Source organism: Antechinus flavipes, chromosome 3, assembly GCF_016432865.1.
Source record: "Antechinus flavipes isolate AdamAnt ecotype Samford, QLD, Australia chromosome 3, AdamAnt_v2, whole genome shotgun sequence".
NCBI classification, from domain to species: Eukaryota; Metazoa; Chordata; class Mammalia; order Dasyuromorphia; family Dasyuridae; genus Antechinus; species Antechinus flavipes.
The window spans coordinates 281,642,299-281,655,537 of record NC_067400.1 but is presented as its reverse complement, the minus strand read 5'-3'; the positions used below and the strand labels follow the sequence as shown (position 1 = coordinate 281,655,537).

Sequence of the window (13,239 nt, the reverse complement as noted above, 5' to 3'; positions counted from 1 at the left end):
ATAAATGGTACTTGCCAGGCAAAACAGTTCTTCCTGTCAGGACAGTGGGCAAACTGCTCCTGGCACCGTAGAGCCATTCACTAGATTACAATGCCAGAATGAGGCTGAGCCCAAATTAGTCTGACACCCCGCCAGTTCTCAAAAACCTAACAAAGGCCCTTTATAAGTGAAACTTATACCTAAATCCTTAGTTTCTGGAAAAGGTTTATTACAGTTTCCAATCACATTCTATACTTCCGGTTAAAACCATTCCAAGAAATGCCCACCTCCCTCCCTGCAAAGGGTTCCCCGGTTTTTTATCATCAAATTCCGAGACCACGCATCGCGGTTTTATTACACGGGAGGAGGAGAGAGAGAGAAGGAAGGGGCAGAAACTACACAATCAGACCACACCCATAATCTGCAGGAGACCAGCTGACCCCCGTTCTCTAACAAAAATACCGGCGAGAAGAGAGGGGCGTTGCACAAATACCCACAGCATTAGTCACCGGTGGCATGCCTCCCAGAGACAGGGCGGAGTCACACTACCCAGGGGCCCATAGAAGGGAGTTCAAAGATGGCCAGGAAGCCTTTTTGACTTCGCCCAGCTTCAATCCGGGCTCCAGCTAAATAAAAGCAGCAGAAAACAGACACAAACAGCTGGCTGCCCATCGGCCATAATGCCCCGTGGAATCCCGTCACCTCTGCATCCCTATTCTCACTTTTACAAACTTAAAGGGACATACGTGGGACACTGGCAAGGAGAGGTTTGGGCGGGGGCTGGATATAAAGCATCACTCCAAAGAGAAGAGAGAAGGATGGGGGAGAAGAGAGAGAACAGGATGGGGAGCAGAAAGAGAATGGGGAAAATGAAAAAAGAGGACGTGGAGGATGAGAGGAGAGGACGGGAAGACTGAAAGAGGGGATGGGGAGAATGAGAGAAGAGGGAAGTAGGGGAGGAGAAAACGAGGAGGGATTGTTGAGAGAGGATGGGGGAGAGAAACAAGAGGACTATGGTGAAGGAGGAAAGTTGAGGAGAAGAAAGGAAGAGGGGGAGAGGGAGGGAGGACGGAGAAAAAGGGAGAGAAAAAGGAATGAGGAGGGGAGGAGAGAGACAGAGGAGGAGCAGGAGCGCCTCCCGGCCCCCTACCCTCACTTGGAGCTGGGAGAATAGGCAGGAGCCCCATGACAGCCCAGCTCCCCCCAGGGCTCCGGAGGGCGCCTTACCGCGTCGCTACCCGCCACATCGTGCAGCTAGTTGCAGTCTCCCAGCAACTGCAGCCCAAGAAACGCGCCGACGCGGACCTGACGGCCCAGCCCAATCCTGCCTAGGGGAGGGAAAGCGATGCAAAGCTCCCAAAGCCAAATTTCTCTTCCAGGTAGCGACCTCTCCCGGTGGCCCTCGCGGAGTCCCTGGCACGGGGTGGGGAAGGGGAGGGCCCGGGGGAGGGACCTAGGAGGCGAGGCTTCAGCTCGGGGTGTCCGTCAGGCTGCTGCAGCTGTCACCGATGCCCCAGAAGCCATTGCCCCCTGCCCTGCCTTGGTGTAAATTTAGATGCACACACTCTGCTTTCCTTCCGCGTCTGCTGAGGCTGAGCGCTCTTAATCCGAGTTCGGTGACGTTGTTCCTGGAATATTTTGGTAACTTTTTAGTATTACAATTTCCATTGCAATCCAGTACATTTCATTTTATGCTTTAAAAATGTCAGCTTTCGGAAGGGGTCCATAGGCTCCATTAGGGTGGCAAAGAGGTCCTTTGTAAAGGTTAAGAATCCTTGAAACATAGGATGCATTGCTGCGGACCCAATGATCTTTACATACTTCTTTTCAGTAGGTCAAGGAGTAAGGCAAAGTTTTTATCATCCTTTTTCACCACTCCTTCAAATCCTACCTCATCCTTTAAAGCTCAAATAAATTCTTCAAAACCTTAGCTGAGATCACCTTCCATTTACACTGCATATACCTTGTGTATACATAGTTCTTTGCCCATTATCTCCCCCCTTTTTAATATAAGTTCCAATGGGGGAGTTTTTGCCTTTTTTTGTTTTATCATTAAAAGCACAGTCCTGGCACATAATAAACATTTAATAAATGTTTAATAAATGCTTGTCAGCTGACTGGCAGACTAAAATCTTCCCAGATCATCCACTTTTACCCAGAGATCTCTCCAAAGCTCATTTGATGATGATTAATTGTGTATCGATTTTTGACACACTTGTATCTTTGTATTTCCCATGTCATTAAAACAGTACCTTGCCTTCAATAAGCGCTCAAATGTCTTGTGACTGATTTTGGTTTTCCCTGTGGCTTAAAATTTTTATTGAACCTAAGGAGGTTCTGGGGAGAATGCATTTGAAAAAAAAAATGATAATGTATAATGGAGTGAGCCTTGGACTTGAAGTCAAAAGTCTGGCTTAGACAGGATTAATAGTACAAACAATAATAATAATTATTCCCATTAACATAGCTCTTTGAAGTTTGCAAAGAATTTGTTATGTCTCATTGGAGTATCACAACAAACCTGTATTATCCCCATCTTATAAATGAGGAAACTGAATCTCAGAGCCACAAAATGACAGCTTATCAATACCAGATTTGTTTCTCAATATAGTCATAGAAAACAAATAAATAAATAAACAAACAAACAAATAAATAAATAAAATCAATATAGTCATAGAACCTCTCTGAACCTGTTTCCTTATCTGTAACAATAGTGTAATACTTGTATCAAACTGTTATTGTGAAGATAGGATGTTATAAACTTTATAAACCATAAAGTTCTATTTACATTTGAGCTGTCATTAATTACATGATAATAGTGGGTTGAAACAGTTTGCAATTTTGTGTAACAAGTAAACATAGTCAACTATGTTTGGGAAGAGTATACTAACATATATTAGCAGAGTATTTTTGTGTCCTGCTTTCTAGAGCCCCCAAGTTGGGGTGACAAAATATATCGTGCTTTCTAGAGCCCCCATGCCGGGGTGGTTAAAACATACTGTCTTAGTAGAGGAGTGATGAGGCAGGACTTCTAAGGATGGTGAAAATATGGAGTCCATTTAGTCCCAGTCCTTTCATCCTTATATACCTTTATATAACCAAAACAACACTGGGCATGTGCTAAGTATATACTGTGCAAGTGGGACCACATAAACAACTTGCTATTGTATGTAGTTTGCCACCTGATATCACTCTGCCATCTGATATCACTCTGCTTCAATTACAAAATAGGTTGTCACCACTCCATGACTTCTCAGGAAAGCTGAGAGGCCTTAGGGAAGATAGAGAGCTGAACCAGACATTGTTAGCAGGTTCCCTCTGGGCTTTAGGGTCTTATACCTCACCCAGAGTTTCCCTACTGTCTGTGGCCCTCTACAAGTATATAATTGGATATCAATGCCAGTCAAAAATTTTTGTAAGCATAACTGCTAGAAAATTGATTCCACATTATCCCATGGTAGAGATGGGATCTTCCCAGAATTCAGTGATCCAGACACATAATATCAGGTGAGAAAATTGCAGTTTTGGTTTTATCTTAAGAAAGAATCAGCAAAGCATTTCACTAGAAAGCAGTCCTTTTCCAGAGTACACTTTAGAGTCATCTTAGCAATTCCACAAATGGGCTGCCTAAGAGATCTTTATTCTCATGATAAGGAGAGTATTTATGTGTTTATTAACTAGTTAATTGAACTAGGTATTGTGTATTTAATCAGAAAGCTCTAAAAAAGCTTCTTGGATCTTGTTTGAGCTTTCTTTAAATCTAACCTATTCAGATGGAAAGTACTGCCTGTTAATGTCAACTTTGGATTATCTGATTATATAGATGAAGGTTCATGTTTCTCTTTTAATTTCAACACTAGATTTGGAGTCAGAAGACTTAAATTCAGCTTTTGCTATTACCAATTGAGTAATCAGTACAATCCTATATAACAACCAGTTAAAGCTGCCTGCTTAATTGTTCATCTAGTGGCACTGGTAGAAAAAAGGAGGTGAGTGATTTCTTCCCCTAACCTTACATATATGCCTTTCTTTGTATTGGGAGGATAAACACATTTCCTGGCACACAAATGTCTATTGACTGACACTACCAAACAATTGTTATTTACCAGCAAATTTGTTAAGAATCCCACATTTGCCAAAGCATTCATCATATGCTTCAATCCTGAAGCTGACAGTTATTTATTAATTGTCTGCTATGTGCCAGGTTCTTTGCTAATCCAGAAAAGCAATGAAACTGAAATATCTCAACAAGGTCAGACACATCTCATATTTTTCTCCTTCTTTTTGGGATCCCAGTGGTAGTCATGTCTACCAAAATTAATTTGTAATGAATGGTCATGACCAAATTCTTCAGAAATTGATTTGCCAGAGCAAGAAAAATTACTTTGTGCTAAATTTTGACTTGAGGATCCAGATCTTCAAGTTGACATATTCCTCCATGATCTATTGACTCTGCTCTAGTTGATAAATTTGATCATTAGCAATCTCATCCCGAAAATGGGTTCCAGAAACCTCCTTGAATTCTCAAAAGAGGAATAATCCAATAGAGGCTTATATTCAGTGAAGAAGGGAGAACACCACCTTGGTCAAGTCTGTGGGCAATCTGTGCAGCTGAAAATCCAGCAACAACTGGAATTGGTCCAGAAACCCTGGGAAATCCTATACCGAGCTGGCAAAAGAATCTGGCAGAATTCCAGGTACTGTCTGGAGCCAAGGCTACCGACTCTAATGTCTAAGCCAAGAGTTTACTTCCTTCAGAGACATGAAATTTGTCAATAAATTCCCAGAGGTCTTAGACAACTGTCACTGCAGCTCCAAGGTCTCTGAAGCCCTCTGCTGGATGATATGCCAAATAACTAGCAATTAGCAACCCATGTGGGCCATCTAGTGTTTCGTCTGCTTCAGAAAAATCAGTAATACTGTTTGTTACACATCACTGTAGAAAAACCAACAGATGCTAGAGATAGATGTCCACCAAAGTAAAAGAAGAGGATTCTGCTCACAGAATGAGCAGAAATGGTTAGATTTTGATGTGCAACTCAAATCTCATTATATTATCTTTCCCAAAACCCACCCTTTTTTCTGTAAGTCCCTAATTCTGTTGAGACCCCCACCATCCTCAAGTCACCTAGATTCATAACCTTGATTTGATCCTCTGTTTCTAACCCTTTCTCACCCTATATATCCAGTTAGATGCTAAATCTTGTCTTTTCAACTTCCATGACATCTCTCCCATCTGACTTTTCTCTACTCATTTAGTTACCACCCTAGTTCAGAGCTTTATCACCTCTCATCTGTATTACTGTACTAATATCTTCATAATTGGTCTCATTGCATGGAGTCTCTCCTTTCTCCAATCCATCTTTCATATAACTGTCCAAGTGATTTTCCTAAAGTACGTTTGAAATTGTCTCTTCTACACAATAATATTCTAAGATAAAATATTTCAACTTTGTCATTCTTTCTTAATTTCTACTTTTCAAAGTTTTATAATGCAAATAACTATTAGTAGTACTATATCATATTTATCATATGCTATGGAGGAAGTATGGCATCATGGCCTCAGAACCAGAAAGACCTGCATTCAAATCCCAAATCTGACACATACTGACTGACTAGATAACTTTAATAAAATCACTAAAATATTTCTCTCTGTGTGCTCTAGGCAACACTAACATTATAAGTTGCTATACAGGCACCAACATAAATTAATAAGGAGAATTTATTTCTTCTGAGAGTACCCTATATCATATACATATATAGTCCCCCTCTCTTGTATACTATAATTTATAAATAAATTAATATCCATATATTGAAGATATATATTCAAAAACTTTTTACTGATGAAAGTATGTGATAAAAAAAGTTTGGAGATCACTGGACTAAATGACTCTTTTAGATCCTTCCAACTGAGATCATATGTTTGTAATCATTTGTCCCAATCTCCTCATTTTATAAGAAGGGGAGGAATCAAAGGCCTAAAGAAGTTATTTGATTTACCCGTAACCCAAGTTACCTGATTCCTTGACCAGTGCTCTGTCTAATATACTGCTACCCTCAAGAATTAAATTTATTTTCTCTTGACTTTTATTTTACCTACTATATACATACAAAGTTAAAATTAGTTGTCAGATAGATTTGTAGAATTACAGAGCTGGATGAAATCTTTAACATCTTCTGGGTCACCTATTCTTTTTAATAGATGGGGAAATTCAGCACAATGACTTGCCTGAGGTCATTCAGGGAGTAGCAATAAATCTGAGACTAGCTCCCAGGCTTCTTCATTTCCAATACAGTGAGGTTTTTCCCCCCAACACTGTTTACCTATTCTGAAATCCTTAATTTACTTTATCGTTAAAATGCATGTTATAGAACATAAAATTATATGTCATATGACATATATGTGTGTGTGTGTGTGTGTGTGTATATATATATATCTGCATGTTATACAGGTTGTTGTTTATCCTTTCCAGAAAAGGACCATGACATCAAGTAGTTGATACCATGACACACAAGTGAATTGGATTTAAGTGAGGGAGGGCTGTGCAAGGTCATCTGCCTCACTTTCTCCTCCAGAGCCATCTGGGTCCAGTGGTAAGATGCATTTCAAGACGACTGGAGATGACCCTGGTTGACATGGTAGGCACTTAATAACTATTTATTGATGCATAATCACAGAACATAAGTCCAGATAGCACAGGATTTATTAAACCTCTTTTGTCCCATAAACTTCATCCCTGTTATCCCAGGTCCTTCTGAGGGTAACTGTGGGTGAGGAGGAGAGAAAAATGATAGTTTTTTTTTTTTTTCAGTTTGGACCCATTTGTTCAGTTCTATAAAACTCTTTTTTGATATTGCTAGAAGACTGTCAGTTGAAAACAAATCTCAAAACCTAAAATAATTTTATTAGATCATTTTGGCGAAAAAAAAAAAAAAGGCCCGGGAAAAGTGTGGCTACTAAAAATTAAAAGAAAATCCTTAAAAGGATTTTAAAGGCCATCCAAACTCTTCCCAGTTTATTCGTTTTGGAGAGAGGTTCAGTTTTGTACAACCTAAGACTGGTTGCTCTTAACACAAAGATTGTCTCTTCTATATTTCCTATATTCTATGGTCTTGAATAAGCTCTCTGAGTTTAACAAAATAAGGGATATCGATAAAAAAGAACTAAGGAGCCTGATTTTAAATTGTTCCCTTAAAACAAGTTACGCTTTTTTTTTTTTTTTTTGATAGCATAGTAATTGGTGACCTGAAAAGGATATTCAATCAGTCAACCAAAAAGCATTTATTAAAGATCTGTTATGTGTCAGGCACTGTGTATATCCTGAGGATACAGAGAAAGGCAAAAAGACAACCACCACTCTCCAAGAGCTCACGCATGGAAAACAATATGCAAACATCTATGTACAAACAAGATAGACAAATGCAGTACACACTGAAGATAATAAACAGAGGGAAGGCATTAGAATTGAGAAGAAATGCAAAACGTTTTTGGTAGCAGTTGGAATTTAGCCAGCACTTGAGGGAACCCAGGAGGTAGAAATAAAGAGATAGAGCATTCTAGGCAAGGGAATACAGTGTTTCAAGAGTACAAATTAGAAATAATAATAATTCTAATATGATGATGATGATGATTAGCATTAATATAGCGCCTACTATTTCCCAAGCACTGTAGCTTAAGCATTTGACTTGGAGAGGCTTTTTTGTGCAAACTCTTCATATCTCAAACTATCTTGATTTCTTTTTTTTAATTAAAGTTTTTATTTTTCAAAACATGCATGGACAATTTTTCATCATTAGCCCTTTGTTCCAATTTTCCTCCACTTCCCCCATGCCCTCTCCTAGATGGCAAATATATCTTGATTTCTTACCAGGTGTTCATAAAGAGTGATTATTGCTAGTATTAAAATAACAGTCACTCTAGGTAATTATTTTGTAGCTGAATAGTATAAAATTAATCGCAATGTGATATAAAAGAAAACTAGAAATGTGTTTCCTTCAAGCTAAAGCATAAAAACAAATTCATTACTTATGTTTTGTGATCTTTTTCTTTGTCTGGAAGGGAAGAAATTATTTATATGCTGTAATGTGTGTTTATTAAATGTCTTTATACATTAAATTAGATATATGTTAAACCAAAAGCTAGAAAACAACGTGGGTACTTATTGACTAAGAAATGGTGAAACAAGTTAGGGTGTATTAATTTAACTTACTGTAATACCTTAAGGAATAAGAGGAATTTTGAGAAACCTAAAAAAGATTTCATAAACTGATGCAGATTGAAGTAGAACCAGAAAAAAAATTGATATATGCAATGACTACAGTAACAAAATGAAAATATCAATGAAAGATACTTCAACTCAGATTTATTAAAATGAATTGTCTTGCTTCCACAGAACTGAGGATGGAAGGGATTTTTCTCCTTTCTATATAAAGGTGAGAAACTATGATTATGAAATGCTATGCACAATGAAAGAGTCATTTTTTTTTTTTTACAAATTAAGACAACTCTCCCATACCACTACACACCTCTCAGATTAGCTAAAATGACAGGAAAAGATAATAACAAATGTTGGAAGAGATGTGGGAAAACTGGGACACTGATACATTGTTGATAGAACTGTGAACGGATCCAACCATTCTGGAGAGCAATTTGGAACTATGCTCAAAAATGTATCAAACTGTGCATACCCTTTGATCCAACAATGTTTCTACTGGGTTTATCTCCCAAAGTGATCTTAAAGAGGGGAAAGGGAACTGTATGTGCAAAAATGTTTGTGGCAGGTTTTTTTTGTAGTGACTAGAAACTGGATACTGAATAGATGCCCATCAATTGAAGAATGGCTGAATAAATTATGGTATATGGATGTTATGGAATATTATTAAATGACCAACAGGATGATTTCAGAGATGCCTAGAGAGACATGAATTGATGCTAAGTGAAATGAGCAGAACCAGATCATTATACTTGGCAATAACAAGACTATACAATGATCAATTCTGATGGACATTGCTCTCTTCAACAATGAGATGATTCAAACCAGTTTCAATTGTTCATTAATGAAGAGAACCATCTACACCCAGAGAGAGAAATATAGGAACTGAGTGTGGACTACAACATAGCATTTTCACTCTTTCTGTTACTATTTGCTTGCATTTTTGTTTTCCTTCTAAAGTTTTTTTTTCCTTTCTAGATCAGATTTTTCTTGTACAGCAAGATTATATAAATATGTATACATATATTGGATTTAACATATTTAACATGTATTGGACTATTTGCCATTTAGGGGAGGGAAGGGGGGAAGGAGGGGAAAATTTGGAACAGAAGGTTTTGCAAGGGTCAATGTTGAAAAAATTATCCATGCACATGTTTTGTAAATAAAAAGCTATAATTAAAAAAAGAGTATTTTTGCTTAACTTTTCTTTGTATTCAACAATAGATATATACATATAAATATAAATATGTAATAGAAGCAAAATATAACTTTAAATATATATATACTAAGCAACACTTTGGGGAAGGGAGACAAAGATGGCCAGGAACGGAAGCAAATTAGATATTATGTAACAATTCTAATATGTTAGGAAGTATTGCTCTAAGGAGTCAATTCTGTACCACACCTTTCTGGTTTTTGTTCAAGCCCATTAACTGTTTTCTTGTGGTACCATGGTAACAGAGATGGTATCCAATATATAATTAAAATAAATATGTCCAATCATGAACTACTCAATGCTTATGCAAAGATACATAAGAAATTATCAAAGTGTCATTATAATAAGTAGAATGATAACATTAAACAGCATAAGCAAACAATGAGCCAGTATTTAGTAACTGCCTTTCCTTGTGCTGTTGGATTAGATGTAGTGGTCCAGTAAGAGAATATTTCTACCCAAATACCCAATTTGTGTGGCAAATGTACTTGAAAAACCATATCAGTTTAAGAACAAATAGCTATATGCTTTATTTTCAGTAGAAAAAAGAAGTCTTTTTTTTTTAATTCATCTCTTTCCTGGATTATAGTTATTATGTAATAAGATAAGAAAGATGAAGGGTCAATTGCAGCAGTTACTTCAGATGGAAACAAATTCTAAAGTTCCCATGTATCTACGATAGTTTACTTTTCAAAACAATAAATTCCTGAAATTTGGACATTTCCATGACTAAGTAGTGAATAAGCCAATGAACATTCGAGAAAATGTTCTGTAACTCAAAAATCTAGAAAGAATATATACATGTATATATGCCACAATATATGTACATATGTATATATAAATATGTATGTGAATATGATAGAATAAGAGATAATATAATTATTTTTCACTAGGTAACTGTTAGAGTTAATTTATGAGAAGCTTTGAATTTTATCACTTCCTCTATCTTTCCTCATCTCTACTTCATGGCTCTAGAGAGAAGCCAATTGTTGAATAATTCTTGGCTTTTTCCTACCACTTTGCTCTTTAAAATACAATCATTTTAAATTCGTTATTATTAGTGATATAGAAACAGACTAATTCCTAAGCATAGGTATTCAAAATGTTAAGATGCCAAGCCACAAAGTAGGGGTTCAGAAGAACCACATCAAAACAAAATGGAGCTTTAGATAGGGGTTTCAAGAGACAAAATGTGCTTCTCTGGTAGACAATCTTCACTTCTCAAATCTATTTGGTTATTGTTATCGAGTCATTTCAGTAGCATTAAATTATTCATGAGCCCATTTGGAATTTTCTTGGCAAAGACACTAAAGTGCTTTTCCATTTTCTTCTCCAGCTCATTTTACAGAGGAGGAACTGAAGCAAACAGGGTTAAATAACTTGCTTAGGATCATCTAACTAGTAAATGCCTGAGGTCAGATTTGAATTCAGGAAGATGAGTCCTCCTGATTCCAGGCTTAGCATTCAAACCACAGTATCATTTATCCATTTTAAATCAATTCTATTTTTGGTCAGGCTCAGGCTTTCACATATCAATCTATTTTTTCTTACAGTCTTACAGACACTCTGTCTACCACAAATCTTTGTTATCTGCCCAGTCCATAGGTTATACTTTCACACGATAGCTATCCAACTCTCCCTGTTGCCAAAACTGTGCTGATTCAGCTTTCCCAGTAGGTCAGCAATAAATTGTTTCCGACTTCACTATTGCACACCTATGAGACCTGGAATATCTATCATTGCCTTGAAAACTGAACTGATTCCACTTGAATTGTCTTAGAAAGATTCTGAAGATTATCTAGCAAGATAAAGTACTGCATATTGAGGTCCTTTCTTGAATTAAATTGCCAAATATTCAAACTCTGCTGCAGGTGTAAGTCTGTATATATACCTAAATGACTGTTTTGCAAAGAGCTCACATAAGGCAAGTGTTCATATGGTGGTCAGGAGAAGCAGTACAAGGGCACTCTCAAGGTCTCTCTGAAAAGCTTTAGTACTGATTGTGAGACATGGGAGACAGATATAGGACCTCCCAGAATAATGTTCCCACATCAAAGAAAATTGTACTCTGTGGGCAAAGCAAGGAAATGTGAGGTGTTTGAATCCAGAACCATCACCATCCCAAATGTTCAAAAGGACTATTTGTGCCTGACTTGTGATTAACACCTTCCAAATTCATAGCCATAGCCAAACACATTGTACTATGAACCCAACATTGTGACATCATTGGTCCTCTTCAAAAACAAAGGATGAACAACCAACCAAAGCCAACTACCAGTGCTAGTGATTACTACAATTCTCCTACTGCCACTCCTTCAGATATTGATATAACTAGCTCAGCCAACACTTAACAACATGGCTTAAAGAAAAAATCAAAATCTCAGGGGTTTCCATGAAACTCCTGAAATTGAAAAGTTAAGACTTTGCCACAACTTATAAATTTAAAAATTCTTAAAATACTTTCAGGATCCCTGATTTAATTTATATAGTTGCCCTCCAATAACCCCACTATATCTTAATACATTATCTTCATAAATTACTGTGCAGCTGATGATCAACTTTCTTTAAAGAAACTTTCTCACCTTAAACGTGATGGTATACATAATGCCTAATCTATGATGGAACCCATATTTGAAGTTTTTCCAACTTTGATACTGAAGAAATTAAAATTATTCTATTTTGTAATTGATTTTATTCTGTATCACAGTTGATGGAATGCCTAAGTCATTTTTTGTTTCTGTTTTTGGATTAAGTTCAGAAATTTGTAAATTCAAAAATCACCTATAAGTCATTTTAATCAACAGAAATCTATTATTTCTATACTACTAATTGTCCTTGTACAATAGGAGGAAATATGTAACATAGATACTATTAGTTATCCTTGTGAATGGACTAAATCAAACAGAATCCATAGCAAGATGGGAAAAGGGGATGTCATTAGTCCTGCATTCCCGATTTCTGGCCAATCATATTCTTTTCCATATCTATCATGCTTCTGATTTTTTAACCAATCTTATTGTTTTTCCCATCTGTGATGCTGCCTTCTGTTTTTTGGATCCTTCTCCTTTTGTCTATAAAATTGATCCATTAGTTTTCTTTCAGCATCTTAGCTTTTTGAGGAGGCTGAGAAGCTGTTTATTAGCCAATCTGAACATACCTATTAAATTGATCATGTTCAGAGTTTGTGCATTAATTTCAGTCACAACATTATAATCATAATTTATGTTCCAGTGACATTGCCTTTAAGAATTCAGCATCACCTTCGGGCCACAATAGAAAATCGGAGTAAAATTTTAATGGACAAACCATAAATGGGTTTTGAGAAGCATAAATTTTGAGCTTGAAGAAACTTAAAGGTCATTTAGTCCACACTTTCCTATGCCCAGAAAAAATTATAACTTCAAAAGACACTGATATTTTTCATTGCTTGGATTTATAGTTTATAAAATTGTCTTGGTTGTTTAATTTGCATAATATATGTGCTTAGGTATAAATTCATCTTTTTTATTCTTTGGACATAGGGATTATGAAAATACAGAATAATATCATTATTACTGTCATTACTTCATATTTATAAGTACAGAGATATTTTCATCATTCTTTTCCACTTATCTTTATGTATAGTTTTATGGGACTGCCAAACCTGTTTAGCACTGTTTATCTAGGTAAATCATTTGTTTCTGCAGGCTATACTCCATCATTAATGTCTTTTGCTTAGCTAGATGTGTGGGAGTGAGGATCCTAAGCCTTAAAGGGTAGGAAGAACTATGTTTTGCTAAGGTAAGGTCTCTTTAATCCTGTCTTCCCATTCCCTGAGTGCCTATTTCCCTT

At 36.8% G+C, this 13,239-nt stretch overlaps 1 protein-coding gene and 1 long non-coding RNA gene across 3 annotated transcripts in view; one reads left to right on the top strand and one right to left on the bottom strand.

Annotated features, from left to right (window-relative positions):
• Positions 1-1,330, bottom strand: part of ACOT9 (acyl-CoA thioesterase 9) — a 32,368-nt gene extending 31,038 nt beyond the window's left edge. The window contains exon 1 of the mRNA XM_051985108.1: positions 1,207-1,330. Within this exon, the coding sequence (XP_051841068.1) occupies positions 1,207-1,226 (20 nt within the window). The 5' untranslated portion in view covers positions 1,227-1,330. The remainder of the gene's footprint in view (positions 1-1,206) is intronic.
• A 127-nt stretch (positions 1,331-1,457) lies between these two features.
• LOC127553966 (uncharacterized) lies at positions 1,458-9,373 on the top strand. 2 transcript variants are annotated; one of them, XR_007951857.1, is made up of 4 exons: positions 1,458-1,620; positions 3,840-3,968; positions 6,453-6,618; positions 8,373-9,373. It is a non-coding gene; the product is annotated as an uncharacterized LOC127553966 (long non-coding RNA). The 2 variants fall into 2 exon arrangements; XR_007951856.1 differs by having other exon boundaries at positions 6,453-9,373.
• The last annotated feature ends 3,866 nt before the right edge of the window (positions 9,374-13,239 follow it).